This window comes from Cyclospora cayetanensis, unplaced genomic scaffold, assembly GCF_002999335.1.
Source record: "Cyclospora cayetanensis isolate NF1_C8 unplaced genomic scaffold, CcayRef3 CcayRef3_contig_10, whole genome shotgun sequence".
Classification (NCBI taxonomy): Eukaryota; Apicomplexa; class Conoidasida; order Eucoccidiorida; family Eimeriidae; genus Cyclospora; species Cyclospora cayetanensis.
Window position 1 is genome coordinate 287,987 of NW_020312037.1, and position 15,615 is coordinate 303,601.

General features: G+C 51.5%; 4 protein-coding genes across 4 annotated transcripts; 2 read left to right on the forward strand and 2 right to left on the reverse strand.

The window, feature by feature from the left end:
* Positions 1–232: 232 nt before the first annotated feature.
* Positions 233–1,700, forward strand: LOC34624068 (adenylate kinase, chloroplastic). Its single transcript, XM_026337524.1, has 3 exons — positions 233–308; positions 524–1,045; positions 1,315–1,700. Exons 1-3 carry the CDS (start codon positions 233–235, stop codon positions 1,698–1,700), a joined length of 984 nt encoding a protein of 327 aa, XP_026193309.1.
* A 708-nt stretch (positions 1,701–2,408) lies between these two features.
* LOC34624069 (tubulin polymerization-promoting protein family member 2) lies at positions 2,409–3,227 on the reverse strand. The gene is made up of 2 exons (XM_026337759.1): positions 3,075–3,227; positions 2,409–2,747 (listed from the first exon to the last, which is right to left on the reverse strand). Exons 1-2 carry the CDS (start codon positions 3,225–3,227, stop codon positions 2,409–2,411), a joined length of 492 nt encoding a protein of 163 aa, XP_026193544.1.
* An 8,270-nt stretch (positions 3,228–11,497) lies between these two features.
* Positions 11,498–13,795, forward strand: LOC34624070 (collagen alpha-1(VII) chain). The gene is made up of 5 exons (XM_026337534.1): positions 11,498–11,941; positions 12,133–12,634; positions 12,784–12,863; positions 13,027–13,550; positions 13,666–13,795. The coding sequence occupies exons 1-5, from the start codon at positions 11,498–11,500 to the stop codon at positions 13,793–13,795; spliced, it is 1,680 nt and encodes a 559-aa protein (XP_026193319.1).
* Positions 13,796–14,720: 925 nt separating this feature from the next.
* On the reverse strand, positions 14,721–15,200 carry LOC113147331. The gene has a single exon (XM_026337545.1). It carries the CDS (start codon positions 15,198–15,200, stop codon positions 14,721–14,723), a length of 480 nt encoding a protein of 159 aa, XP_026193330.1.
* Between the last annotated feature and the right edge of the window lie 415 nt (positions 15,201–15,615).

Sequence of the window (15,615 nt, forward strand, 5' to 3'; positions counted from 1 at the left end):
AGGTCCGCTGTCATCTTTTGGGCTGCTGCTGAGAGGCTTCCGGTGTCGTCTACGGGCGTTGGTCCCCGCCGACACAGAAAATCGGAACCACGAGACAGTCGCTACAGCAAAGCGCCGCTGCCAGGCAAGCCAGAATTTGCGGCTTAAATCTACACCACATGTGTTGACGCGCTACTGCTGCGTTCTATGGGGGTGTTTGCTCCCGAATCCCCAGCCGGGAACGACAGACAGTATGTGGCCTCTGCAAGAAAGGACCGCAGAGACACAATGCGACGCTGGATGTACACCCGGCAGCAGCTGCACAGAAGGCCAGATTGGTTCTTTGTGATACTTCTCCAGTTGCTCCTTCTGCTGCTGCCGCCGCAGTTCTGCTGGGCCTTTGCCACCAGAGACGCACCCAGAGGGACCTCCTTCTTAGTCGAGAAAGCTCATCCACACCGCAGCAGCAGCAGCGGCAGTAAGGATGTCTCGTCTGACTATCTGCATGCGCGTTCTCTTCTATTTCCATCTCGTACCAATACAGTACGAGGTGACCCCCACTCCCGTGTCTTCGCTGCAGGACAGATATCTTCGCAGTTGCGAGGGGATTACAGAGACACCCACCCTAAAACATCATTCGCCTCCCTGCCAATCCCCGTCGTGCTATTGCTAGGGCCTCCCTGCAGCGGGAAGGGCACTGTGTGTCAAGAGCTGCAGCAAAAGCTGGCTGCTGCACACGTCAGCACAGGGGATGAGCTCAGGCGCATTACACAGGTGGCTGAGGAGGCAGAAAAGCACGCATGTAGTGCAGCAGCAGCAGCGACTGGCAGCGTTGCTGGCTTTCCGATCGAGGTCATACAGGCTGTAGGGCAGCGCATGCGGGAAGGACTCCTAGTAGAGGACGCTCTAGTGGCCCAAGTGCTGCAGCATCGGCTCTCTGCTGCTGCAAGAGAACCACTGCGACAGCACCAGACGGAGGCTGTGCTGCCGCAGGTGTTACTTCTTGATGGGTTCCCGCGTACTGCTGCCCAGGTGTCAATGCTGCAGCAGATGGGAGCGTGGCCAGGTGTGCCTTCAGTCTTCACTCGACCTCCATCTCGCCGTCTTTGCAATGCCTCATCTAAAGTTGTCTGCTGTCTCCTCTGCTAGTTAGCACGGAGTAGACAAACTGAGGGGCAGCAGCTGGAGCGCCCTGGGTGTGCTCGAGGGCGATTCATTGCTAGTCCACACTCTGAATAGACGCCACAGCCCGATGTCTCCCCCCTCCCCCTTCACACACACACTCATACCGCTAGCAGTATCTTGATGCCTTTGCCTCTGTTGGTTTTGCTGCAGCTGCGGTGCTGCTGCTCTCCGCCTCTACAGAATATCTTCTCCCTCGACTGGCTGGACGCCTCGTAGACCCTTCAACAGGCACAATCTATGGGCCTCACAGACCCCCTCCTACAACCATGAGTGAGGAACTGCAAGCGGCCAAGAGAGAAGACGATTCTAGCCACATCTTTCACAGAAGAATCCTCACGTATAATGATTGCCTCCCTTCTATTCTGGAGGCCCTGAAAACCGGACGCCCCGCTCCAAAAGTAATCGAAGTAGACGCTACAAGGCACATTGACGACGTGACGAAAGACTCATTGGAGGCCTTGCAATCCCTCCTATCGGACCAAGGGTGTGGGGCCCACGAAGCCTCCCTAAGGTCCCCCGCAGCTCCCTCAAAATGAGGGCCCTTAGCGCCATCTTATGGCTTTCAATGGTTTGTCGATTGCTAAGGAAAGAGTTGTTCTAGCGCGGCATCGCGGTATAAAGGAGTACTGATTAGCTAGCTAGCTCAGGCACAACTCCCGATCTGGCTACCTACTTGATACTGCAGAACACTCCTGATAGGAGCCTCTTTTAGGAGGAACCTTAAGGCCTCAAGGGGGTTCTGGCACTGCTCCCATTCCACTGACTGACGAGCCAACATGATCTCCAGTAAACAACTGGCAAATTAGGTCTTTGAAAACGTTTGCGATCGGTCTTCGAGTGACCAGCCGCGGGTGCCCTCGAACCAACTAGCTAAGCGCCAGGGTGCTCACCTGCTACCCAGCAAAGCTCGTCATGGCACACAAGGACCTATGTACGTGCTCGTTCGTAAGCCACTTTCTTACTAGCGTAAAAGCAAGCTATAATTAAACCTTCCCCGTCGCGAATATGGAGCAAGTTGGTACCAGGGGGAATATGCGCACAAGGATATATAAATTCTCAAAACAATACTAGAACCCTTCCCGAATTCCATAGCCAAGGGTATTTTCGGAGCTCATTACAAGGTTCCCTCTGGCAAGCCTGAGGATTCATTTGCTTGCGAAACTTCGTGATGTGCTCAAAGATGAGATGAGTGCTTGAAAGTACTCGCTGCGTGAATAATTTCTTGTAGTGCTATTGGTCAAGATTCACCTAAAGTTTTTGTTGACCCCCCGAACGTCTGGTGTACTCCTATCGCACATATCTGCCAGAGTGATCTTCGTGGTGCCCGTTGGCTGGTTGGGAGCCGGGTCGCTGAAAGTCCCTCGGCCCTTGCGGTCGCATGTTGAAGGTCCCCCGTGTGCATGCACCCCAGTGAATGTACTCTTGTCGTCATAGAATCTAACGGCATCCATTGGGGTGCCTTTGAACTCTGGCCCTTTCACACCGCCCATTCCTGCCAACAGCTCCTCTAGAGTCTGATTCTTCTTCTTGGCTACAAGGTCCATCGCCTCCTCAAACTCAGAGAATGTCAGACGCACGGAGCCCTGTACAAAGGCGAGCACTCGTGCATACGCAAACAGGACGCGCTCTCTGGCCTCTATGCTCTAATTCACATGAACAGCTGAGGTTACGCCAGCGGCTGGGCATTGAAAAACATCTCAAGGAGGAAGCACTGTTTCCATGCATCGACACTGTGTTGGTTTCCCTCAGCAGAACAAGAAACGAAAAAAAGTGGTAAGAAACCAAAAAAGTTCATGCTTGTTCTATTTTATCGATGGGGGTCTCTTAATACCATAAGGCAGAGAGCTGGCCATTGCCCAGTACACCGACCCACACTATAGAGAGTGGACAAACGCGGAGGGCCCGCTTACCTTGGTTTTGCACTTGGTGAAGATTAGGTCGCAGTCGGTCTGCGTGAGGCCGCCACCAAGGAGTTTGGTGTCCTTACATATCTTCACAAACGTGCGGGAATCTAGATCCTTACCCTTCCCGAAGGAAGCGAATAAGCCCTCCACAGTAGCCATATTTGGGGTTGCAGCGGTCTTCCTCTACATAAATACAACGCACACAGGCAGGATCATTGATGGAACTGTCTACAGAGAGGTATAAGCAACGAAGGTCCATGAAATTGGAGCATCGAAGGGGCCTTCTAGAAAGCCTTCATGACCACATCCTGAACAGCCCAGGCACCATACCCCAGCCATCTGTCAACGCTCCAAAATTTAAAGGTTGTATAATAGAGACATAGCGGATTCGAATGCCGAGGAACATCTCGGGAAGCAAGGAACCCGCTCCTGCCTGCTCGTGGCTCAAAGACCTGAGTCTGACCAGTGGGCGGGGGAGTCCAGGGGCAGATGGGGGACTTCAAGGAGAGAATAATGCGGTATGTTTAAAAGAATTCAGCAATTTCTTGGACTAAATAGCTAATCGAGTGAACTCAGGGGATGAAACGGTAGAACACTTGGCAAAGGCTTGCTCCCTTCTTCCGGGGCTGACAGCATGGTAACCCTCTGTGGAGGGACCATGATGCGAAAGAAAATCCTTGTTTGGTTTGAGTGGTATATCCCCTCGTTTCGGCTTTTAAAAGTGCGTATCTGCTGTACACCTTATGGGGTTGCACACATGCTGGGACACCTTCGGGAGTTGCTGAGGCCGTACAACTCGCGAGGTGGCCGACAGCCCCGAAAGAAGCAAAAGTTCAGGATTGAGAAATGTTAATGGACCCACCTTGGTGTAGCTTCAACACTTCTTGGGTAGGTGTGCAGCAGCGTTTCCAGCAGGTGGCAGAAGAATGGTAGACACATTGCTAGAAGACGATTTAGAACGAAGGGGACAACAGGGACAGAGAGGAGGCATATACCTCCGCGTCCATGAGGCAATGCCTCCAACTAGCCTCTGCAGAAAAGCTCTGCAAGGGGAGAATAGCACATAAGTCTTAGCTCCATACTTCAACTCTCGGCACTCCACTTCTTGCTTTAAGCCACATACCTAAGAGACCTATTTATCTAAGTTTGCTTACTGCATTATTACTCTCCTGAGAGAAAGAATAGCAGTGAAAAAAGACCCAGCCTGGTGTCTTGGGCATCCACCTTTACTCAGCATGTGACTAGTTTCTAAGTGTTTGCATGCTTCGCTAAGGGCATCAAAGTGAACTTCCAGGTAGCTAAGATGCACTTGATTCCTTTCTAATACATTGGTATATTTGACTGAGATTTGTTGACAATTGACGAAAAGCTTCGCCCGTTCTTGTATCTTGCTTAAGACCAGTGTAATAATCCATGCAATAAGAGGGAAATGTGAGTGTGTGCTGAGATACTAGGTGCAACTAGCTGTGGCGCTAGGTACTAGCTTCAACTAGATAAAAAGTATCGGAGCACTTTGGAAGTGGAGTTGCGAGCTTAACAGCCCACCTCCTCCCCTCATGTCTCAACTTTAAAGGGTGCCGACAAAAAACGGTGGCAGCTCCTTGGAAATACCCCAGTAACATATACACAATTCTTGTATTGAGTCCCAAGTTCAGAGAATTTTTTTGATAAAGCGCTAGAATTGGTAGCACCTGGTGGCTTGATAAAGCTGTTCCCCCATGTCCACAAGCTTTTGACGGGGAGATACCTGTTTTCTTTAAAACTACCCTTTAGTGTCGGTCAAGTCATTTGGTCATTCAGTAGCCTGGTTTTCTTTGTCTGCAGTCTGAGAGGGAAAAGCTTCCTTGGCAAGGGAAATCAACGGCAGCCTTGTGCCTGTTGATACGGTATAGTCCGGCTTACAATCTGATGGGAATCAACAGCTCCACAGCCGGTAGAAATGCATTATCTCTCATCCGATGAAACCTGTATAAATGCTTCAGTAAGGTTATGCGAACCAGAAGACTATGAGTGCGACAAGGACGGGCAAGTCTCGCGATTCAATCATTCTGTTGGAGACGTAAGTTGCTTTGTGCCTCGAAGATGAAGAGAAACGAGTGCCGTTGCGGTATGACTATTCGGAAAAGATACGGCTTCAATTGTGAGTCTATTCATACAGAGGAACGCTGCTTGGAGAACGAACAAGGCAGACAAGCTAAACGGGCAGCCCCCACGCATGTTGAAACGCAGTTGGGGGCGTTCTACATGTGAATTCTGTGTTGATATTCTAGCGCTTCATCTGAGGTCACCGTAAAAACCTATTGCTTTAGAATCAGAACCCATCTAACAGAGTGCTTGAGTGTTCCTTAAAACTCCCGCCTTCTACTGCCCGTGCCCCTAAAAATTCCCAACATCACGGGGAGAAACGGCTAGGGTGCGCATATCTGCACCCTCTACCCACTCTGCGCAATCGCAGCTAGTTACGCATAGCATTTAGCCCATACGAACACAGCACTGCATTTACTTATAAATAGCCAGCAGTGCTCTGCACTAGTTACACTATGCGAACAGTCAAACCAATCAGTTAATTCTTTACTAACTCTTAATTCAGTATTACAAGTGAAGAAAAATCCTTCAATGTTATTTTTCCCTCTCCAGTCAAAAGCTCACCGTAACAGTGAAGAATTGCTAGCGCTACTTGGCACTGGATGTGAGGGGGATCCTTTTTTCGAAGTGACGGAGCAGAAGTGCACTTTAAGTTTTCACTTCCTACCCAAGTGCCTGGCAATCTGGTTTGCGGCATGGAGAACGCAGTGATTGGTAAGGCAGTGCTAACTAACTGCATGTTTACATCGTATTTAGGTCCTATTATCATGGTCCATGGCTTCTTGTTTGGACCTGTGCAGCGTGCTGTAGCCCTATTTGTGTGCTCTGGCTGACCTGATGGAAGCCGTCTATGCGGCCGCAGCGGCGCACACTGATTGGTGTCAGAAAGCTTTGAAACAGACCGACTAGTGGTCCTTTGAATAAAGGTCATGACACCCATAGTAAGCAGGGTAGAGTCGTGCCTTATGAGGTGAGGCAGAGACTCTGTGGAAGCGGATCAGCACTGAAGTAACAACGATCTTTCTAAGCATGCGATTCCTATTATTGACCTCGCCGATGACTTGATTTTAGGGAACTTAATTTACCTTTTAGCCAGAAACAGCAGGAATGGGCAAAGAACAAGGACTTGGCAGATGCTCTAAGAATATGACGAGCTGGCATTGGCTGGCCACTCACTGGTCGTCAAGCGCACCGTATTAAGCTAATTTCCCGGTGGCAATCTAGTAAAAGGCATTTGGTAGCAAGCATTTGCAAAGCCGATCCTCGAGTCGACTGTTGGTCCGTGCAGCTTGTTAAGTAATTCGCTAAAATTGAGGCATAGGAATTTCTCTTCTACAATCATACCTTTCAGGGGCGTAGGTTTCACTCAATAATTTGCCTTCCGTTTTTTGCACCAAAGACGGGGCTATGCACACAGATATAAGGCTTTCCCAGTATCGGAAGCTGTCATGGCATGAAACGGACAGTGAGCAGCAGGCGGTTGACTTGTTGAAAACGTGTAGGATCCAGAAATCGACCAGCACCTCTTCATCACTGTAATCCTTAAGCCTTGCTCGCTTTTCGTACCTTACAAAACCCACAAGACTTGCACGCACCAAATTCCAGCCCACCACATACCCACTCGCGCGTGCGATGTTGGTTTGCGCTCGTCCAGTCTGTCAAGTGGTGAGCAGCAATGGCTTTCGCACCAGCACTCTCCAGTGCAGATACAGTGTCTCAGACGGCTGTCAACTGGAAAATGCTAGTCCCGCCCATGGCTCCGCGTTATCGCCACATACACTGGTGGTGGTGCATGAACACGCGGAAAATGACACATTAAGATTATTTTTAACGGCCCTGAACAATCTCATTGTGAAAGGAAAGTGCCCAATTCTTCATACTGGCAAATTACTTGACAAGCCAAGCGAATCAACAGTCAACTCAGCATCTGGCTTCACTAATGCTTGCTGACAAATGCCTATTCATTAAGATGACATGCATACCCAAGTATATCATATGACATTGGGACTTGTTAAAGCCTCAGCACTACTACAGCAGCAAATCGGTCACACGCTTTCAGTGCTTTTAGGCAAATTAAGAAGACTGTGTACACACAACGTCCAAAAGCACCACCAGTGCCTACAGCGTGGGCTTCAGCTGTTGCTGGACAAGCATTCGGTGTGTGGAGGCATGCAAGTGTTCGCTTCCATATGTAAAACTATGTGTCTGTATTTCTAGTTTATGGCTTTAGAAATTGAGCCAGATCCGCCTAAAATAGGTGCGATTCGGGGAACGGCGTTTACCTTTGCCCACGTGCAGGGACGTTGTGAAGCACTATGAACTTGCATTCTGCTACAATAATACCGTCGCCTAAGCTGCTGGCATCGTCGCTCCTTTCACTGATCTACTTGCTAAAACTCAGTGTGTAATTCGAACAGTGCAGGATAATGCCCCAGTAGAGACGCTTGTCAACCGCTAAACAACCATTCAGGTACCCGCACTGCCCGATTTAAAGCGTCATTCCTTCCTAACAAAGGATGCTACCAGCGCAGCTTTAAGCACTGCTCTCTATCAACAGGCCCTGATTCATAAAACGTCGGATCGTTCTTCTTTGCTCTCATAGCCTCAACCAACCCGAGCAGTGGTGTCCAGTGCAGGTGAAGGGATTCAATAAGATGTAGTGGATTGTGCGATAATTCCAGCATTTGTAATTATAGGCACCCTTTTACTGTTCGGACTGACCATCATTCTTTATTTTAGCGTCAGATGTGTTTTTAGATCCCTGAAAATCCTAGAATGGTCGTTGGCTTGGGCTCCTCCTGTTGTACGACTTTAGTGTAGGCAACACCAACGTGGTAACAAATGCACTCTCTCGGTCCCCCAGTAGCTAATTATTGTACAGCATAACCACACTTCTTTGAGATGACTTATGGTTTATATATAATTTGTGTGGCTTGCACGCTAGTGACACCCATCCATCCAACACGACCAATACAAATAATGGCAGCACGGTCAGGCACGTCCGCGTTGAGAGCCGTGACTGCAGTCAATGCGGGAACCTGCTAGCTCATACATTCCCACCTGGCTCGGCATGTAATGGTGTACAGCAAGCGTCGTCATGTTCTGGGGGGCCAATGTTGGGGTCGCACTAGAATGGGAAAGCTCTCGCACTATTTCTACTCGCATGAGGGGGGTCCTGCGGCCAAGGAGTATGTAGTGTAGTATCCGGATTGCCAGCAACTGGAACTGCGCAACTCTCGTGAACCAGGCAGTTCGTCAAGCCCACCGGTCCCCGAAAGGATTCAAAGTATTTCGCGGATGAGCTTTATTGTTGTACTGACAGAGATCAGATGTCAGGCTAGCACCTACACCGATGTCGACAGGCTCAGCAAATGTGCCTATTCGCATTTACTCCAGCTTTGTCAGGGCTTGCGAAGTCCTATTAGTTTAATCCCATGTCTCGAAGCTCCCCAGGAGCTTTATCACGGGTTAGGAATCCAAAGCATTTTAGTGTGCTCCGACGTGCCTTCACGGCCCGTCTACAGGATTGACCATCGTATGTCTATTGCAAACCACCATGTGGCCGATGGACACATGAAAAACACCAACCGAACACTCTTCTCCAGTATTCGTAGCTCTTTGCGTACAAATGCCGATTATTTTGCCAGGTTCTACTCCCGTTGCCGATTGGGCTTATCATACAGCAGTACACCCGTCTACCCGTTGCCCTCCCACATTCGTGTCTATCACCGAGAGGCCCCTCTGCTATCCGGCCTAAAGCTGGTGATCCACGGGCAGCAATCATGTTTGGCCGAATACGGGTTCAGAGATCAGCTGGCTAGTGCCTGTGAATTTACACGCGAAACGCGTACAACAGCAGCACGGAATTCTAAAAACATGCCAGTCCAGTGTGTGCTTCGAAGGAGGAGAATTGGTCCCCGTGGATCGTCGCACTCTACGGAATGTTTCAGGTGACCAGACGAAGACCTCCGCAGTCAGGCGGCTAAGATGGCTTGCAAATCTTTCACTTAACAATGCTTTTTTCCTGGTCTATCGATTTTCTTAGAGGCTGAATGTGACACAGAACTATCAGTATTCTCTCCTCAAAGATACTTCAGAACTACTCAGATTAGTCGCGGAGTTTGCAACGCAGGCAAATGAGCGGTGTGGAGACGAATATATCGCAGGAAGCCATCAAATCGATAAAATCTAGGGTTATTGGGCACTGAGGTCCTCCCATTAGACAGGAGTTTTTATTGAAATGTGTTTGGAAATTTTAGCTTCAGTGTTTGATGGAGGACCACATGCAGGCTTTGCTGTTTGAAAAAATCTACGGCTTTGCTCATCTCACAGATCTAGTCGGCATGCACAATACTCATTACGCCGTTCAACTGTCCGTAGCCACTACAGTCTATACCTAACATTGATAACTTCATCCACTGATATTGCTTGAAATCTTTCCAATAATTGTTGCTAAAGATGCTACCTACACGCAGCTTTATGCGTAAGCAATCTCAGATATACTACCTCTGCACGACTCCTAATGCCTCTTCAGGGCTTCTGAAATTGACATATTGCACCGACTGGTTGTCCTTGCATGCGGAAATGGTTCGATGGGGCACGAAGGCACTGGTGAGCTAGTGCATTTTGATTCCCTCCACACATCTTGCATGTTTTATCTTTCTTGTAGCATGAGGCTGACGTAGTTGAGCGCTCACACGATGGTCAATGATCATGCCACCGCGGTCGTGGCCTGGTCGTTGGTTCCTGCTGGCTAGCCTGTACCTCTTTCTTCCTTTATATCTCTTTTACCGTCTAGTCGTCACATGGCCTCCTTGTTTGCACGTTGGCGTTTTTGTCTCCGTAGGAAGTGGCGATAGGGCAGGAGGACTTCCGCTCTTTCGCATGCAGCTCGTCCCTGCAAGTACGGAAAAAGAGTGCACCCACGTTTTTTGACATGGGTGGAACGAAGATGCAGCGGTCTAAGTTACACTTTGGCACTTTTACTACAGAGAGTATATATACAATTTTTTCAAAAAAATTTAACGAAGTCTTCTGTTCGTATATTTTTAAAGAAAATAGTACTCTAGGCTCGATGCTAGAAGATTGATTGCATTAAATGCTATGCGCGAATGCGCTAGATGCTGCTCATCTGTATCTGAATACTGTGAGTGCTGAGAGGGCGCAGCTACGCCCTTGCTAGCCACTTTTCTTCTCAAATCGGAACTCAGGGGGGCGAGGGCAAGGGATGGCGCTGCTCCTTTGGAAGAACGCTGAATAACTTTGTGTCGTACTTTTTGGAGATGATTGTCTTCCTAAGGCGATCTTACATAAGCCACATAACACCCCAATTCATGTACAGGAAGTGAAGCAACAAGGAACAGCTGTGTTCAAGCATGAGATGCTACTAGTTGTTAGACTCCAACTAAGGTCGGCACCAATAAAAACGTGGTAGAAAGGCGTTGAGAGCTTTTCCAAGGGGCCTCCGCCTTCCCCTGTCTGTTCCCCTAGTTGCTCCGGCGGGAGGAAAGAGGAACAGCTAGTAAGCGCGTTGCTGCACCGTTCAAAGCACTCCAAGCATTCACGGCCAATGGCATAGCATCTAGCGCACACGTGGACACATTGCGGCTGTTTGTATCGAGCTAGCACAACTCTTTAAAAATCAAGTTTACGAGCATGCGGAACAATCTTGGTATTTTCTACTAATTCGTGGTCGTAAAAAACTAGTGTAGTAGAGAGTGCATAGATGTATTTTGACCCCCTAAAAACCGGGGCGGCAGGAAGTGCACGTAGAATTAAACAGGGCAGCCAATAGCTCCACTTGATCCCCAATGTGCAGTTAGAATAACTGTGAGTGAAGCACAAGGTACAGTACGCCCGAACGTTTACGCGTAGTTGATCATGTTGAAAGTAGGCCAAGCACCATGCATGCCCTATACTAAGGAATCTGAAAAGACTTGGGAGCGGCTGGATCACCAGGCATACCTGCCCTAAAGCCACAGCAAATGCACTTATTGCTTCTCTACCAACCATCGCCTCTAGAGCGCTCCAGTGAACACCGTCCTGCCCAAGGGAGCGATGAAGTGTCGCATATAGGGCCGCCCGTAAGAAAAGAACGTCTAGAAGAGAAGTGCAGACCCATAATTTGTATTAGACACCTTTTTTCTGTAAAGCGACTCGGAATATTTTGCGGTGGTAAGAACGGGGCTGTAGCCTGCAGCACCCGGAGGAACCTGGCAGCCAGGCCAACTGCAACTGCAGCAGCAGCTCGCGCTACATGAGAGAGCTAACAGCAAAGTGAATCGGAAAAAGACGAGGACGGAAAAAGGAAGGCACAAATCGGGGAAGAAACAGCGAAGCGAAAGATGCTCCTTGCCGCTGCAGCGGACCCTTCCATGGGGCAGCAGCAGCAACAACAGCAGCAACCGCAGCCATCTGAGGAGCTGCAGCAGCTGCAACTGCTCTTTGCTGCGAGGGCCCCGTGCCCAGCAGCTGACCAGGTGCAGCAGCATCAACAGCAGCACGATCTGGGGGCCCTCTGTGGTGGCCCCTCAGGTGCTGCTGCAGCTGCGCAACAATACTTAGCGTCAGCTGGCCCTTCGGGAGGACCAGCACCGTCAATGGGAGGGCCCTCAGGGGGCCCCTCTTTCGTCTACCATCCCCCACAGGGTGCACCCGCACCGCGGCCGGGGGGGCCCATAGGGGGCCCCTCTAGATTGTTGCTGTTCATTGATGGCCCCACGAGGCCCTTCGCCCTGCAAGAGAGCGATATCAGAAGCTGCGTTTCTGCTTACGGCCAAGTACAGAACGTACGGTCACTCACATGAGGTCCTCAAACCACCGCACGCGCTTTGAATACCCCCTAAGTGCATACATGCCCTTAGGGGCTATTCAAGGGGGAAAGAAGCAGAGAAACTTGCAGCTGCTGATTGCACGGCTGGCCGCTGTTGCTGCTGCATCTTGTCTTGTCGTGACTTTTGTTTGTCGCTTGGCGCTACAGGTAGTGATCCTGCGTGACCGTGCTGCAGCGGAAATCAGCTTCGGGCCATCTTCGGGACTGACTGCCTGCTTGCAAGATCTGGACGGGGTTACCTTAGAGGGCATCGGTGTGCTTCGCGCCGTCGTCTTGCCTCCGGGGATTTCGGCTGCAGCAGCTCTCCCCGAGTCTGCTGCAGATCCTCCGCAGCAGTCGCAGTCTTTTGCTGGGCCCGCAGCTGCCGCCACAACAGGGCCAGCGGCGTCGCAGTGGGGCCCCTGCACGTGGATGCCTCATGATCCTAGGCAGAGACCCCAAAATGACTCTTCTCTGCTGCCTGTACAGCAGCAGCAACCCCACACCAGCACCAGCGGCAACGCAAAGAGGGTGTGCAGGTTGGAGCTCGTCGGTCTATTCGGAGAGGAACCGGCCTTTTCTGTTGCTGCAGCCATCCAGGGGGCAAACAACAGCAACATTCAGTACATTATAGAGCAGGCGCGGCACAAGATCGACATCGGCATCAGAGGTAAACGCTTAGGTCCGCTCGTCCGCGAGCAAGGTTCTAGCCTCGGCGGGCCTCTTTTGTGTCATGTCTGCCTCCTTGTCTGTCATCTGTATCCAGAATGCGGCAACAATAGCGCCTCTATGCACTTTCTACGGACTCCTTGCGTGTAGGGAAACCTGTAAACGATGCCCCCGTCGCCGATCGTCTGCATCTGACTCTCTCCTCAGATGATGCCGAGGCATTTGATAAGGCAAGCAGACTTGCTATCTGGGAAAGCCTTCTTCACAGGATTCTGAGTGCTCGTGCTGAGATAGCTCCTGTTTCCAGTGTTGTTGCCACTACTGCCCGTGCATAGATACATACATGCATCCATCTACGCCCCGGCAGATTCTGCAGTTTGTTCTTCTCTTCAGGCGCTCGCCATGAGTGAGGACCTAGTCCAGTCGGTCTGCGATCAGTTTGTCTCCTACTGCAAAGACAGGCATGTTCCGCTGGCGCACCCTGTGGGTTTCCGCCGTCATATGTACCAGCAGCAACCAGGCTCAGGGGCCCCCGGGGGGGGGGCCCTTATTTATATGGGGGCCACAGAAAGAATAAAAGCCGGAACAGGAGGGGCGCAAACCGCACCGCAGCCACCGTCACAAGCAGCAGCAGCAGCAGCAGCGGCTGCTGCCGCCACAGCAGGGGGCCCCCTACTCCCCCACATGCTGCCCCCTGGGGTCCTTGCCCCAGGACCCCTCCCACTGGCAGCGCTTGCGGGCCCAGGGCTCCCAGGGGCCCCTCTAGGGCCCCTTGTGCCACCAGGGGCTCTTGGGCCTGGTGTTCTGGGCCCTCCTCCTTTCCTGGGGCCCCCTTTCCACCCTCCGGCCAATGGAGAATACGAGCAAAGACACCGAGACAGAAGTCGCAGCCGAGAGAGGGGCCCCCCAAGGGACAGGTGCGTTGCCCTTCCTTTCTTCTTGTAGCCAGCTGTATGCCGCGTAGGGTCTGAGAATTGGAGCCTACCCACAGTGACCTCCCGTAGCTACATGCATTTACTGTTGATGCTGCAGGGAAGTTGGATACAGAGGAGGGTCTCCCCGGCGTGGGGGCCCCTCTGGTCGACAGCCCCGCAGAGGCGGGGGACGGGGGCCCTCAGGTAGGGGCCCCCGGGGTCTTGACGAGGGCGGCGGAGGCCCATAGAGGACCCGTAGCAGGGTTCTTTTGTTAGCTGAATTCTAGAAAGAGGGGCTGGGGGAAGCAAAAAGGGCAAGCAAAAAGGGCCCTTGGCAGGCAGAATCGGGCGCGAAAGCCCACCAGTTTTTCTTTCAAAGGCAGTGGGAACCCCTAAAGCATTCGGGGATGCTTACAACTGCCCGAGACACCTTGCACGCACTCCACCACTCAATCCTCTTTCTACTCCTGTCGCTAGAGATACTTTGGTGGGCTGTCCACAGCCGCCAATACGTCTTAGGATATAATGCTTGCGTCCGACTCTAGCTATATCCTGATTGTAGTTATCTCCCGTATTTTCTGCCTTCTCTGAGATATCGTATACTATTCTGCACCGGGGCCCACACATCTGGTGGCTACCTCTCCGTTATACTCAAGCATGGCCTCGATCTATTCTCAGCCTTCTCCCTCTCACTTGCGTTGGGAATAGCTGATAGAAGGAGCCACGAAGGCCCCAAGCGACGATTGACAAGAAACACCCCGGACAGGCACGTGGGGGAGGAAAAAACGCCTTCCACAACAGTCCTGTGAGGTTCCTGCCTCCCGCGGTGTTCCTGATTTACGCAGCGCTGTTTAAAAAGTAGTCCCGTTTTGTGGCAATGCGGCCAGTCCACCGGATGCCAGAAGACTACTCAAGGCCTTTACTTCCGTTAGAGGCATCTAAGACATCGGTTTTGCAGTCTGGCGAACTATTAGCTACAGCCTGCTGCCTCCAGCTTGTGGGAGCCCCGTGGCGGAGTCCCTGTGGGCAGGGAATTTCCCATAGAGACAGATAGGGACGGAGGTACTGCTGCAGCTGCACATATTGGGGGTCCTGCAACGTAGTTCTATCGTTGTGGCGAGTGGAGCATCTGCTGCTCTGTGTTAGATCTGAAGCGGCGTAGCGTGTCTCCTCTTACTCGGAGGGGAAGAATCTCTGTCTGATCTGTGTAACGTACGGCATGATGAAGCTGGTGCTGAGCTGCAGCTGCTGCTGATGCTGCTGCAGCAGCACCAGTGGATCGCAGGATGATGGCAGGAGACGCTTGTTAGCCACGGGATCCTTGAGGTAGAGGTCGGCGTCTCTCAAAGTCCAACCCAGAGGGCCCCCAACGCCGACACCCACAGTAAAGACCCGGAGGCCCCGCCGCCGCAGAAAAAGCAGCGCAGACACCAGAGAGACAGTACCACTCAGGGTCGAGTTTACTAGTGCTGCCGCAGCAAAGCGGCCGTAGATATCCTTCAGTGACAACTTGCTGTTGCAGCTGCTGCAATTCTTCTTGCCACAACCACCTGAGCAGCCCAAGTCAGCGCAACAGGCGAGCTGCTGCCCCTGCTGCTGCGGCGGAGACACAAATGAATCCTTGACGCTTTTGGGTGCTTCCATAGTCGTCATTGTTACTGCTCTCTCTTGGTCCTGCTAGCGCGTTCTCCTGAGGGGTACAGCCCTTGATGGGGAGTGCTTTGTCTGTGTGCTTTTGAATTTGGCTTTAAAGTGTCGCCTGCAGTGCCGCTGCGGCTGCTGCTGCAGGTTCAGATGATGCTGTACATGTGCCGTGAACCTGATCCTGGGGGTGGTCGTGGTGCTCTTGTCGCTGGGAGCTCCGTTCAGGGAAAGGCAGCCTGTGGGGTATCTCCCATAGCCAGACATAAAATTACGCAAAAGTAAGTTTATTTGATTTGAGTGGATGTGGGTGCAGAGCTCGGGGCAGCTCAGGCAGCACCAGGAGTGATAGCGGGAGAAGCAGTGCGTCTGCCGCAGCAAAAACACGAGCAGCACCGGCAGCAGGAGGGCCCCCCAGGAAATAGTA